Here is a 15,016-nt window from a genome sequence, read left to right on the forward strand (position 1 = left end):
TACATTTTTGATTCATTTAATAGACTTTAAGTCATATTAAAGAAAAGAAAAGGAAATGATTCCCTTTCAGACTCACGTTGTCATATTTAGGTCAAATTTGCAGTGTGACGGGCTCAACAATGAGATTCAAGAGCTGTAGAGCAAGGATTGAAAACTGAATAAAACCAGGCTCAGTTTGTTGTAAAATCCTGGCAAGCCTATTCTTATTACTCTAAGCCACCACTTAGGACATTGGCTGCCTGCCAGCAACGAGCTATAGTAATTATGGGCTCTCATTTAAGAAAATTTCAGTAAGATGGATGAAAGCTATCAAGTGGGTTGAGAATAATATGAGCTCAAGTTTTGCGACTAACAAGATAAAGGATTCTCCTCTGTCTTGGTCAAGGTTGAAAGAAATTAGTGGAAAACTGTTCAGGGATCAATACTATAATGGAGGCAGCAGTAAGAAATGCTTGCAACCTGTTTTCACTTGTCTTTGTTTCTTTCTAAGACTAATAAGATTAGCTCACAATGACCACTGAGATGGTTACTCTCTTTTGTCTTGTTGTTTTCTTTAAATTGGCACAAGGTACATGTCAAATGTTACATTTTGTTTAGACTACACTAAAGAGGCACGTCAAGCTTATACTTTGTCATGTCGAAGTAGAGAAAATATGCTAGTGTGTGAGAAACAACAAATATGACATCACAATCTATAACAGTAAGCACTATGGATGCTGGTGTGTTTCATGAAAACAAAAATCTGATATTCTGACAGGTATTTGATTAGGTGGCAATCATGCTATGCTTCTGAAATGTCAGCGTAGTCCTCAAACATGCTAATGGGCTCTACATTAATCCCTTTCTGGTAGAAAAGTAAAGCCCCAGGTGCACCAAAAACCTAATCTGCACCACATCTAAAGATCGTGCGGTGTCCCTCAGCTGTGGCACGTCTGTAATGCTCTTCAGTCTAAGTCAACACTGATTACTCGTGACAGCAGTGACTACCACACTATGTCTTCCATCAATAACAACCCTCTTCCTTCATCCGGACTTCACCTCAATAAAGTCACATGTCCTCCATCTCTGCAGAATATAATCATCCTAATACATTTCAAGCTAAATGGATGAATGCAGGTAAAAATTCAGAAATATGTATTGCAGCACATTAGATGTTGGACTGATTTTATATATATATACATATATATATATATACACACACATATATATATATATATATATATATATATATATATATATACATACATATATATACATACATATATATACAATCACACACACACACACACACACAAAGAAGATGGAAATATAAAAATAAAATTAAGCCACAGACTCACCAACAACACTCAGTTGGTCAGTATCAATTTTATGTGTGTGTGTGTGTGTGTGTGTGTGTGTGTGTGTGTGTGTGTGAGAGAGACACATCATGTGACACCAATGACACATTGCTCAAAATAGACTAACATGCTTGTGTTCCATCTGAGGAGAAACATAAACTAAACCCCAACAATACAATGCATTTTGAAATAATACACAGTTCATGCAAAGTTTGAAAGAAGCCAGTAACAAAAACATTCACTTGTGTAAGTATGGACCTCATTTTGCTTTTTTTATTTGCATTATCATACATTAGGTACAAATGACACAATCAATTACAAGGTAAGTAGCTCAGACTCATTTTAAAGGTTTCAGGCTGACAAGGGAAAAAAATAACAAACATACACCATTTGCAAAATACAATATGTTCTTTCTTTTACAGTCTATGTAGATATCTAATTTAAGTCATTTATGTACAGGACAGGGGTGCAGAGATTATAACTGAACAGAGGAAAGTGGGAGAACTGGTTACACTGTGGATTACGATATAAGGCATTCTTGCACATCACTGATCTTATGCTCTGATTGGCCAAGAGGATAGTTTACTTAAAACTCTCTTAATTCAAATCGAGCAGGAAACAGCAGAGTGATGACTAACTACAAAGAAGACGTCATACCAGATTCATCCACAGAAAAGGACTGACAGAAGTACTAATTAAAATCTATAAATTAAAATAAAATCTTGAAACAGCTGTATGACCATATCTTTAAACCTAACCCTAACTAAATTAAAAAAGTTGAGGACATGTAAAAAATGTAAAAGAACAAATACTTTTGGCTAATTTCTTTCCTGTGGTGCATTAGTCAAACCCAGAGAGAACTGAAAAGTCTTGGGCTGATGTCGTCTCTGTTGAGTGAATTGCGTGAACTAGAAACTAGAGACCAACTTGTGATGGGATCAAACCAGCTGCAGCACCAAGGAGTTGTAGGACTAGCCCCATAGAGGAAAGTAGTGAGTTTATACACCAAATAGAAGCTTCATATGGTGATTTACAAATACATATACAATACAAAAGACTGTTTGATAGGGGCGTGATAACAGACGGGGCCACTGGGCCTCTTGCCCCCCTACTTCTAATCTTTTTTTTGAGAACTTATAGTTTAGACCACAACTGCGTTTGATCCCAACTGTAAAGTTGTGATGTTACTGTGTTCACCTGCTTTTGTGGTAGTTCCCACTACAGTAGGTGTCCCCAGGACCACATTTAGTCTTGATGACACGTGCAGACTCACAAAGTGATACAATAACCACTACCCTAGGATCTAAAAGGTGGGGGACACTATCAATGAGGAATGGATTTACATGGCCCAGGCACTGAGGAAGGAACTACAGATTGATTCAAAGAGAGGACAAAGGAGGGGCGGTTCAATATGATGAGGCACGGGGGTTGTTCTTCAAAACGAGGAATTATCATCTCTCCTGTCATTCATTTCGGCTTAACCCAATTCATCACCTGTTCATTCTTTCTTCACTCATCCATCAACAAGCGTAATCTTTTGATATTTTTGATACAGAATATTAATTAATTCGCCATGTTGTACAGTCATAAATAGGCACAGGGAGGTAAAGGTAGGAGACACGCAAGAATGAATCCAGTTTAAAATCTTTAGACAGTTAAAGGTTATTGTGACAGTGACAAAAAAAACTTTAAAATTACATTCATGTGAATTATTATTATTATTTTTATTAATTACCTAGTTTGAAAACACATTTAACATTAAGATCTGAGACGCTGAGTTGTGATATGAAGTAAAAATGGAAAAGAGACTTCAGGTTAGAGCACGGTAGACAAAGAGTAAAAAGAATATGTACAGTATAGGTGTACAAGCTGGGAAAGGCACACAAGGGAGGAATAATCTTTATGCCCACACCGACTGTGACTTGACATTTTGAAAACACAGCAAGTCAACAGAGATTCTATTAAAGGGATGAAGCTAGGCTATTAAGTCAGCACTTGTCACATACAGAGGTGCAAGTTAGGTTTAGACAAGGGCAAGACTGCTGCTGAGCAAACTCTGAGTATGTACAAGGAATATTTTCTCTCATTTCTCTGAAATTCACTGTGAATATCAAACGCTCTACCAAATGAAGTGTTCTGCCCAAAAGGGAACAACGTGCAGGATAAGTTGATTATCAAACCGACTGGCATTGTTAAGTGTACTGACACAATGTGCACTGGTATACTCGTGTTAGCATGCTACTGTAATGTGGCCAACTGACTGTACAGCAGCGTATGCCTTTAGAAGCTGCCAAACAAAGTTGTTTTGATGACCGCAGCTAGTACGACGCTGCAATTTTCAAATTCCGGTGTTTTCCAGGTTTGGCACATGCAAATGTCCGTGTAAGATGGGAAACAAACTAGGAGAGATCGGACAAAAATACTGACAAAATATTAAGTTCAGTTACATTCAAACAATATCTATCCTATCTATGTCAGTTAGATATAAGCTTTGCAGTATGATATTGAGATATATCCTTTGAAACATTCCTGAATTGTGCAGATGCTAGAGAAATAAAACTGACAACAAAAAAATGAGAGCAAAAAAAAAAAAAAAACAAAGGAAAAAAAAAGCAACAACAACACAACATTAAGATTATAATAAACATTCATGAGACACTAGAGAGCATGTGGTCCCACTGATCTACCAATTATCAGAGTGTCTAAACCAAAACTCACCAAAGATCTGGACTCTGTGTTCCAAATTCTCTTAGGTAAAGGCAAAAGGAGCAAGGGGACATAAAGTGTATACGCGTGCATATATATATCTATACAATATATATGCAGTATATCAAGCTTCTACAGAAGACAGCACTGATCTAAGCCCTGTGACAGCGACTAGGTCTCATGAAAGAATTTAAAGAGCAATTTAAGTCTATCTGCTATTACTAGATGTATTTACATTTATGTTATAATAAATGTCTATTCGATAGCATTCAAATCCTGTGATCTGCATTCTTTTGGCAAATCACTGTTGTTCTTGTAGCTTGTTTTCACAATCACCAATCTATCTGCACTGAATGACTGAGGCAGCTGACTAGTTTTCTCAGTTAAGCAGCGATAATAATCGGCAGGGATGTGTAACGGCCCACCTTAAATCTGGTTTTTGGTGAAATTGTCTTTTGACCAGTTATTTAAACAGCAACCACGATAACAGATGGTCGAATTCTCTGACTGCAAAGGAAAGGTTTTTCAGTGCCTCCTTGCTTCCTTTCTTATCTACTTTGGCATACACTAAAGAACATACATACTAAAGAAATCTCGAAAGCTAACAATCAACATTGCTGCTAAGGGATGCAGACCACTTGCAAATCATTGCTGTGTTGTCCATAAACCTCCTAATACAATTATGTGTTTTGAAATTTCAGCAATATGTTAAACTCGTAGGATTGAACAAATCCAACCTTGGTAATGAAGTAACACCTTTTACTGGTTTATCCACATTTATACAGCCTACATACTTCAGATGTGGTCTCTCTAAGATAAACTGCTAGTGAAGTTTTGGAACATTGTGGTTGCATCCAGGTCAGCAGGGGTCACATTCTCCTAGCACCATTGTTGTTTCTCTAAGTCCCTACAGATTATCCTTAACCTTTTTTCCTGACTTTATGACATTTTCGATTGAGGTAAAGGAAAAGGTGTAAGAGAGGAGAAAGGAGCGAGTTGTTTTTACTATCTAATCTTTTGACTGTTTAACACTCACAAGGCAAGACCTACAAACAAGCTGAATGTGGGTTTGTTTGGAGCTGTGTGGGCGAATTGAGATGGAAATAGAGCATTTTTGTAAAAAAAAAAAAATACAGTTTGTACTAAACAGCACATACAGAATCAAGAGCAAGCAGGAGCAGTTTGAGACATTACTACTAACATTTTGACAACTTGTTCCATTAAGAGTGAAGTGCTATCAGTAGGATTTTTTTTAGCCAGCATGTAGTTAAGCTAATCACGGTCACCATTCTTTAAGAAACCAGTAAAAACATTAAAGTGGATCTGTACTTACTGTAAACCACAATTTTGATTACTGTGACATTGTTATTCTTTGGAGTTTCGTACTTTTTTAGCATGCAGCATTTACCGTAATGTATCACGTGCATGAATGATGCCTACCAACAGCATGCAGATACGAAGGGACGGTCAACAGCCAGACGTGTATTCAATCAACACACAATTTGCAGTCAAAATCGCTCAAAAATTATTATTTTTTAAAAGAAGAATTTTATATAATTCAGACAAAGAGTAGAACAAATGTTTCACAACTTTCTAAATGTGGACTCTGTTAAAGAAACTGTTACAGTGCTGATCTGTACTGGGCTTTTAACATACAAATATTGGCTTATTTAACTGATGTAATAAAAGCACATTCAGGTGTTGGTATAAAACTGTAACTTGCTATACTTTCTTTTCTTTTTTTTTTAAAGAACTTGCAATTATTTACAGATGAGATACACACCAGTTTTAAGTACATTAAAATATTATTCTGCAATAATGGAAAAATACGGTATGAGAGTGAGATCAAATCTGTAAAAACAGTAAAAACAAAAACTGATTTAACTAATAATGGCTCCAAATGAAAGACAAGTTTGTTCTCATTACAGCAACGCAACGTGAAAGGATTTCAAATTTGATATCAAATTTCTGCATCGAACTTCAGTGTTTTATCAGCTTTTAAGCTGATGACACCATATTCAATAAAACATTTTATGGTTAATGCACACTGATACAAAATGTCATGTGTTCAGCAACTGAAAATTTCTTTACAGTCTCTGTTACAACATTTAAGACCAATGTGAGGCTCTGTGGGTGTAGCATGGGACAAAACAGTGATTAACTCTAAAAAGTGTTAGACTATGACAAACTGTAAACTGTTTGATTTCAAGGTAGGTTAATAAGACTGCCACTATAAAACTTGTGTGTCCGCATACTGTCCACAAAATCACTGACAAGGAAAGTATGCAAGCTGAAGCTTAATAAGGACAAGGGATTGGGAGCTTACACTATTATTTTTTGTCACAATCAGGTCAAAGTGGCTGATAATAGTAAAGCCAAGTGAACTTGTTGCCAAAATGACGCAACACTTTGATACCTATGAGTTTACAGGCTGCATATGTTTTAGAACCTCACCGTTAATCCTTCAGTTGGCTTGCTACACACACACTGGAAGTTGAGACTGGCTAGAATCAATTTGTAAAAACATTTCATTTTACCACCACCATGAAATCAAAGGAGAGAAAAACTGTAAACATTATACAGGAAACATTGAACAACAAGGTGCTGTTTAAATGCCTGCACCGCCTCTCCTTCATATTTGGCTATAGCATCTACACTGCCTAACGAGTGTTTCTCAGATTATCACATAATATCCATACTGTGATTATCCAAGTAGATACAATTTACAACCTGCCAATTATTTATGTAGAATATAACTTCAATCCATTGAGATTTATACGCAGAGAAATACATTTCTTAAATTGCAGACAAATACAGCCTCTCCAATTCAAAATATATACTGGCAAATTGTGCATGCCCTAGAATCCTGCTTAGGAATAACACCAACACATTAGGATTGAATGGTAGTCAGATGTTAGGTGGGTGGTTGGTTTAAATGGGTAGCAATGAGCAGAAAGGTTCCTCACAGAGGTTTTCCCATCCTTCTCATTCGCTGTTGTTCAGCGACGGGTGTACAAACTGGGGGTTGATGAAAGAGAACCCTGCGAACTCGGCCTGGTCAATGTTGGCAATAACCAGCTCATCTGGCGGTGTGAGCTGGGGCTGGGTGCGTGTAAAGAACTTGTCAAAGTTCTCCGCTCCTTTGCCGCACTGTAAAAAAACAAAGAGAAAGCAGAGAAGAGGGAGCAGTTTAGACGTTAGGTGTGGAAAATGATTTGAAAAGTGCAAGTAGATCGACTCTACAGGGCAGAGAAGAAATTGTGGAGCTCAGGCAGGAGTGTGCACACTGCATCTCTTTAAAAGGCAAGTACACAGCAATTTTTTGTAGGCAGCAGCCACTGCATTCAGCAGGATTTGTTTTTAACTACTTGGTAATTTTGCACCAATGCGCCCAAAGCACAGGACACACTCATCATAGTCGTTGTCAAACATCATTAGTCACTCCTATTGTCTTCGCCAGTCATATCGCAGAATAATATTGCACTAGCCTGGGTATTTTGACAATGTGCAACTGGCAACAACTATAAATACGCCTGCTTTAACCTGCCGACTAATCAAAACCTTTCTTCATTCTGCCGCTGACCTGCATAGATATGGACAAGATCTTACACCTGAGGGGACACTCAGTAAGATCACGTCATGCGATAGATGCAGTAATGCTTCAGAGAATTCCTCAGCAAAGGAAGAACTTGCATGTATGCAGACGTGGGTGTGCATATAATTTTGTTGCTCTTCACATCGAATGGAAAAAATAAAAACTGTTTTTAGAAGTGCAGTGTAAATATGTATATATATTTTAGTATATTTAATTACAGCGATATGACATGAGTTGCTTGTTTTTCTTCAGACGAAATTTATAATAAATGTAAAAAATCTGTTTTACAGTGTTCAGTGTTTTCTAGTAATGTTTCTGTGTATGCCATTCATAGTTATGCGGATTCCACTGTAATTGTCTGTTCAGGAGTGTGGTTTCCAACCACAAGCATGCCATGGTATCAAAGGCAAAGAAACAGAAACGAAACAATATTTTATTTGTCATGATCAAGTCTCTACAAGGTTTGTTCAAGTCAATCTCCAAGTACAGGTTTAAAATTTTGCCCTAAAGGTAATGATGAAAGCCAAGGGTGGTAGGGTGGTACAGTGGTTAGCACTGCACCTCAAAACCAAAGGCTCATGGTTCAAACCTCCTAGTAGGCTGTTCTCCCTTTTTTCATTTAGAAACTCCTGCTTTCTCCCACAATCATTGTCATTCTAAATTAGCCCTAGGTAAGGGTGTAAGGGTGAATGGTTATCTCAGTGTCCAAGTTTCTCTTAACCAGCCCAGCTGGGGTTGGCTCCAGTGGGACAAGATGGTAAAGAAATCAGACAAATTGATAAATTGGATAATTTCTTAGAATAATTTTAAAATATTATCTTGTTTAATGAAAGTAGATTGATTATTCCTTGTCCTCAGTAAGGAAAAAGAAAACAAAATCCTTCTCTATCCTCATTTGCTAGTCCGCCCACACACAGACTCCATCTATGTGGATGCACAAATTCCCAAATACACATATGCTCATACTCTAGTAACTTAGTGAACAACTTGATAAATGTTCATACTCGATACACGAATTATTACTTCTGCAGCTGACTGATAGCATAACACACTCTGCCAAACTCCATGAGACTCTAACACAGAACATGAAGAGAAAGAAAGGATGACAACAACCACAGCGCCTTTAGTTCTGCTGTAATACAAAAACAATCAATGATGCAATAAACTGAAAAGGCTGTTTGACTAAAAGGAAAATATTTAATGAGTAAGTAAATTTGTATGTAAAAATAGTTTGTTTGGAGAGTATTTATAACACAATAATGAAACCTGCTAAACCTTTTCAGATAAAATATGTTTATATCCAGCTACTTAGTCAAGTGGTGACATCTTAAGCTTGATTTTGTCCACTGCTAAGCAAACTCCTCTTGGCATGCACTGACTTGTGCTTCACCCATCACTTCAAAACAGCCTAGCAGACATCAATCTCCACCATCACAGCATCTGTCCCTTCTCTGGATTGTAAACGCTATGAGCACTGAACACCAGCAATTTCAGCTTGGCCAGCCACTATGTACTCTCTTCCCCTTGTTTTCAGCCCCTTTCAATCAGTTTTAATTATTAGTATCTGGGCATTTGAAGCCCACGACTGACTGTGACCTGGATTTGAAACTCTTGACTAACTGACCTTTTTCGCTGTTGTCCTATATTCCATTCACAAACAAGATAACGCTGTCTGCCTAAGTCTATGCATGCTTAAATTGACATCACTGTCACTGTGCATACAGGAAATTCTTTGTTTTTATGTGTGTGTGTTAAGGTATGTCTGTCTTTGTTTGTCAAGTAAACACACACAAGTATGAAGTTGCAGACATTTCTATTTTTATTTTCTCTTTACTATTTTTTAGGAGGCTAGACAGAGCGTGCCAGGTGATGTGAACACAACATACGATGAAAACATAAGACACTGCTGTTTCTAAGAGGCGTGTGTTTGTGTGTGAGGTTTTTGATTGCGAGTGTTGTCACTGACAGGTGACATTCGCTCTAAGCCATCACCACCCTGTCAGAGTAGATAGAGGGCAAAGACGCACATCAAGATGTGACTCTCTGTGTGCGCGTGTGGTGGGGGGCCTCTGAATTTTCTGCTTCGTACACAGCGGGCACCTGATGGGTAATCGCTAGCATCCTTCAACCGCTGCGTCTCTGCTGCCCACTTGTCTTCTTCTATCCATCACTGGCAATCCATCGCTGAAGTGAAGCAGCACATTTTTAACTCTGACCTCCAACGACAATCTCCAGCACCAAGATGTTCCTTTCTAGATCACAAAACTCCTTGTGACATGAGGCTTCTGCTCTCAAGCAATACTCTAACCAGTGTGTATGTAAAGCATATGTGAGCTTTTTTCTCCCCCTTTTGTCAAGAGAAACCACTGTGACAGTGGTTAGTGTTGTTTTTACCCCTCGCAGCACCGAGCGCTGAGTAAACAGTTTAGCTCCTGGCGTCAGATCATCACACTCCAACTAAAGGACTTTGATGAGAAAATACCATATTCTGTATAGAATATAAGAAAATAAAGAACAAAACGAGAACATTAACTTTTGACCCACTGTCTTGGAAACATGGTCTTAGTGTTTTTGTGACTTTTTAGGCGCACAAACATGCTCTGCTGGAAAAGCACAAGGCTGGTCTTACAACTCCTATTTTTTACTATGTGATTCAACCAACCTTGATTGGGTGAGACCAAGGCTATGATGCTGCTGATACATCCTCTCATACATACACAGTGTCCTACATGGGTTTTTGACCTACTTTCTCTCATCTTTAATCTCCCTCCCTCTCTCACTGCACACATACAGACGTGCACGCCTCTGTGCCCAAGCATATTAAAAGAACACTCAGCTACTTAGGATGACAAATGAGTGCCTGCCTCCATTAAGAGTTGTGCCAAGACTCTCTCTTCCTCTTTTTTCTCTACCTTCAGCTCCCTGAAGCCAGCGGCCTGGGAAGCATTCTGTTCTCATCGCCTTCCTAACATGATGTTTTCTTTGTTGGGTTGCTAGTTTGTCAACATCAACGAACCACTTAAGGGAGGACATCAGTCAAAGTGTGGAAGAAAAGGTTTTCCAGAAATGTGCTTTGGATCTGAGCAGCTTATCTGTAGGGAAATTTCTTTGCTTTTTAGCTCTGAAGCCTGTGATTACTGGTGCAGAAAGATAAAAGAGAGATGAAATCAAAAGTTTGTATTGCAAACTGCATACTGGCTGTGCTCCAATGAATTCAACTTGTAAAAACCCAACCCAAAATATTTCTTTAAATACGTCTTTTGACTATAAGATATTGCAGTGTTGTAGTTACAAATTTGGTCTGTAACAGGTAAACTGTGTTTGATGGGAAACCAATAAGTTCAAAGATTTTACGGAAAATGTGATAAAGAGTCGATTTCTCTTGACCTCAAATCAAAAACACATAATAAATAAAACTTAAAAATGAACAGCAAAAAAACAAGAGGAAAGGCTCATATCCTCAGCAAAAGGCAGCAGTGTTTGCCTCTTATTTCCCAAAGCCACAGTGACTCAAAAATCACCCATATTGCCATCATTTTCTCAGTGTGTGTGTGCCTGTGCGTGCATCCTATGAGCCATGCACATCCCTTCCTTCAACGTTCCAAGACTTCTGTGCAGTGACTAAGTCCTCCCACTCTGTCTTGCCCTGCATCCTTGCCTTCATTTACTATCAATCAGCAGCTTTGACCTACTTCTTTTTGACAAAAACACTATCGGCCATCCACAAGTAGGCGTCAAACGTGTGGGCATCAAGTGTCTTGTACTCTGAAGAAATCGGCCTGGTTTCATAGCAAATACCAACACAGTTAGCTGAATGTTGCTGGCATTTAATTGTGTGTCTGCTACCTGCAATACACAGTTGAACGGTCACAGCATTCAGCACAATAATGGAACAGTGGATCAACGCTAAGTGAGCCTGCCATGACAATCATTCTACTGCACAGACAATGTCCCTCATGCTATCTGACACCCGGTCCAATAGATACAGATGGTAAAAGTCTCCCAGCTGGGTGCAGCTAGTGTATTGATTGCAATTCCGAAGCTGTCATAAGGCGGATGAAGTGAGATTGAGCAAGGAAAGATGCACAGGGAGAAAGGAAAGAAGAGGAGCGGATTAAAAAGACAGGAACATATTTGGTAAGTTGTGAGAAGGAGATGTATGAAATCAGAAACAACATTGTATTAAATGGCACAGTGAGATGGACATGATAGACCATAAGTGTCTTTACATGGCTGCAGGGAGCATTCAAAAATGTTAATTACTGTCTTTCCACCTCTGTCATCTTTCCAACTTCTCTGCACCTATTAGATCCATGCAAACATGCACTATGCCAAGAGCATGGACATTTGCATGCTTTTACCTGCCTTCAACTTCAGCGGGAACAAATATACAATTACAGAGACCTTTCTTTCTCCCTATGATATTGATTATCACCCCCTACGCGGCAACAAACTTGCAGGCTTGTGCAGCAAACGAACGCAGAGACGAGGCGTAAATGCAAGGAATGATTCCACCTGTTTTTCCTTAATCTCCTTTAACCTTTTATATTTACACTTCCTCCACACATACATTTATCCGCACATACAAACGCAAAGCATTTTCAGGAAAACCCAGCACACTCAGCAGAAAACTACATGGAACAGGTCAGGATTCACCTTATTAGAAGAACTGGAGCCCTTGAGGGTTGAAACAGAAGAAAACTACAAAATGAATATGTAATGGACACAGGCACACACACAAATAGAGCACTAAGTGACCTACTATATATATTTTTTTGTTTAAAGAAATGCAGTCTATATTGAAATCTGCAAACATATGTGCTCTACATGATTGATGTGCTGCAAAATGTGTGCTCTTTATAATTATACACTTAAATCTGACTCTGAAATGACCAATTGTTGACAAAGCACATGTCATTTGCAGCCTACAGCTTTGTTTAACAAGACAAATGAGCATTATGTTAAAGCTGTATCAAATTTCACATGGCTCACTGGAAATCAGAGTGACCTCAGGCTATATTTAATGTAACAGTTCTATTAATTGTCCCAAGCCAATAATTAGGTATTTACTGTGAGACATACAACGCTGTACAGTTATGAGCCTGGATCTGCTGTTATGAAACTCTAAGACTGATTTCCTCCCACTATGTTTATGACACTGAGTTCTTGAGTGGGTAGTAGATTACTCCAGTGGTAAAGCTCTCCATCTTGTGTTTTAAATTCTTAATAGACATTCCTACCACTGTCAATCACCATTAATGGGTTACAATGGACTGCAGTCACATTAGATCAGCTATTTTACTACACATCATTATAAACTATATGATCCAGTCAGGATGATATATTATGTTCTTCAGTAACACCATTGGTCTTGTTTATATTCAAAAACAACACATTGGATCGCCAACAACACATCTCGTACATATGTGCTCGCACTCTCCTTGTTGTTGATGTGTGAATGTGTTGTGATCATGCAATAACTGCTGAGTTATATAAGAATACAAGAGCGTGCAGTATGTAACTGCATTTAATCAAATCTTTTACTGATGGAAAAAAAATTGTTGCAATAAAGTAAATCTTCCACCAGAGGCAAGGATAATGACAAGTATTAATGTGTATTAAAGTGAGACTGTATCACAGTCAGATCCTAATGCTCACTTGTGCACACATTAACAGACAGAGCAAATAAGTGAGAAAACCATGACATCACAATGTTGTGTAAACAGTACTCCTCTTCAGTGATGGATTTACCTGAATAAACGATGTTTTCCAACTTACCTGTTGTAACTATGCCGATTCGTGCCTCTGAGACTTAAAGTAAGCTGTGAGGCAGGAGGCAGTCACGCTGACTTGCTTGTCATCTTTTTCACAAGGTGCTATAGCACTTATGCTTAATTTAGGGGTGATCGTGGCTCAAGAGTTGATAGTTCGTCTTGTAATTGGAAGGTTGCCGGTTTAAGCCCCGGCTCCGACAGTCTCTGTCGTTGTGTCCTTGGGCAACATACTTCACCCGTTGCCTACTGGTGGTGGTCAGAGGGCCTGGTGGCGCCACTGTCCGGCAGCTTCACCTCTGTCAGTACGCCCCAGGGCAGCTGTGGCTACAGTGTAGCTTGCCATCACCAGTGTGTGAATGACTGAATGTAGTGTATGTGCTTTGGGGTCCATAGGGACTAAGTAAAGCGCTATACAAATACAGGCCATTTACTTCTTAATGGAGATATGGTTTTAGAAATACCAGAGGGCATTTCGTTGGCGGTTTTAAAAGGTGCATGACAACTAATTAAAACATTGTCATCATATGCCCTCTTGCAAATTCAGCAGCCAAGGAGGCAGCTGAATTTGTAATTCTCTGAACAAACTCCCAAGGTATACTCCCAGGTATACTTTTAACCAAGTTGGTCAAAGAGTTTTTGATATCTGGCTGCTAAAGAGCCAAACACAACATGACAGAATGGCTGGTGGAGAGTGTGTGTGCGTGTGTGTGTGGTCATCTGGGAGTTTTCCGTCATTTCTCCTTCACAGGAATGAATCTGTTTAATATAAACTTTACAAAATCCTGAAATAAACATTAACTCATGTCATGTGACATGATGTTAATTTTTTGGGTGAAGAAAAATCTTTATGGTGCGTTTTATAACACAATCAAGAAATACTGTTTGGAGGGCCTTTGTAGAGCTTTAAAAGAGAATGGATCAAATGCTAATGAACCCCTTAGGAAAGTAAGCACACTGTGTGGCTTGCATAGATAAGGATAATCTGAAATTGCTTTGTCTGTACTTGTGTCTATATAGTTTTTGATCCACAGATAAACTTATATATAAATCTCATTTAGCGTCGCTGGATCTCCTATATTTGGGTGTTTAATACTTCATAAAATATAACTTTGTCTAGATTATTTTCTGACATTATCCACCATTTGAAAAACACCAAGTAATGAATGTCTGAATACTGCGTATCTAAGACGAAATTTGTGAACATATAAATTCATACAGCAATCAGCCAATAGATATAAAGTATGAGGCATCGTGAAGATGCATTACTCTGGTTGTGTACAGTAATCTAATAAGTTTTAACCAGTAACTCTTGAGTTTTTGTGCGTATTGAGACAAATCTGACTGAAGGCTGAGACAGAAGTTCGTAAACAAACAGCCAAGAACAGATAGTCCCCCAGGGAGTAGAGAACACAGCAGAGGGCTATTAGATGCCTTGCCATAACAGATTTGTCATGTTGAGATAAGCACATCTGTTCTTTATAGATATATGCAGTTCACAAGGTTGTATTTATCTACTTGTCTTGTTTGCATGTGTTTACATGTGCTTAAGACCGAGAGGAGATCAGCTGAAGCCACTTTTTATTATGAATTAATAATAATGTTAA

General features: G+C 38.4%; 1 protein-coding gene across 3 annotated transcripts in view; it reads right to left on the reverse strand.

The window, feature by feature from the left end:
* Positions 1-1,574: 1,574 nt before the first annotated feature.
* prkcaa (protein kinase C, alpha, a) overlaps positions 1,575-15,016 on the reverse strand; it is a 133,617-nt gene continuing 120,175 nt past the window's right edge. For all 3 annotated transcript variants that reach the window (XM_084930877.1, XM_084930875.1, XM_084930876.1), the window contains one exon: positions 1,575-7,193. In XM_084930877.1, the coding sequence (XP_084787003.1) occupies positions 7,029-7,193 (165 nt within the window). In that variant the 3' untranslated portion in view covers positions 1,575-7,028. The remainder of the gene's footprint in view (positions 7,194-15,016) is intronic.

The sequence above is a fragment of the Perissodus microlepis genome, chromosome 6 (genome assembly GCF_051167445.1).
Source record: "Perissodus microlepis isolate ML-2025 ecotype Zambia chromosome 6, ASM5116744v1, whole genome shotgun sequence".
NCBI classification, from domain to species: domain Eukaryota; kingdom Metazoa; phylum Chordata; class Actinopteri; order Cichliformes; family Cichlidae; genus Perissodus; species Perissodus microlepis.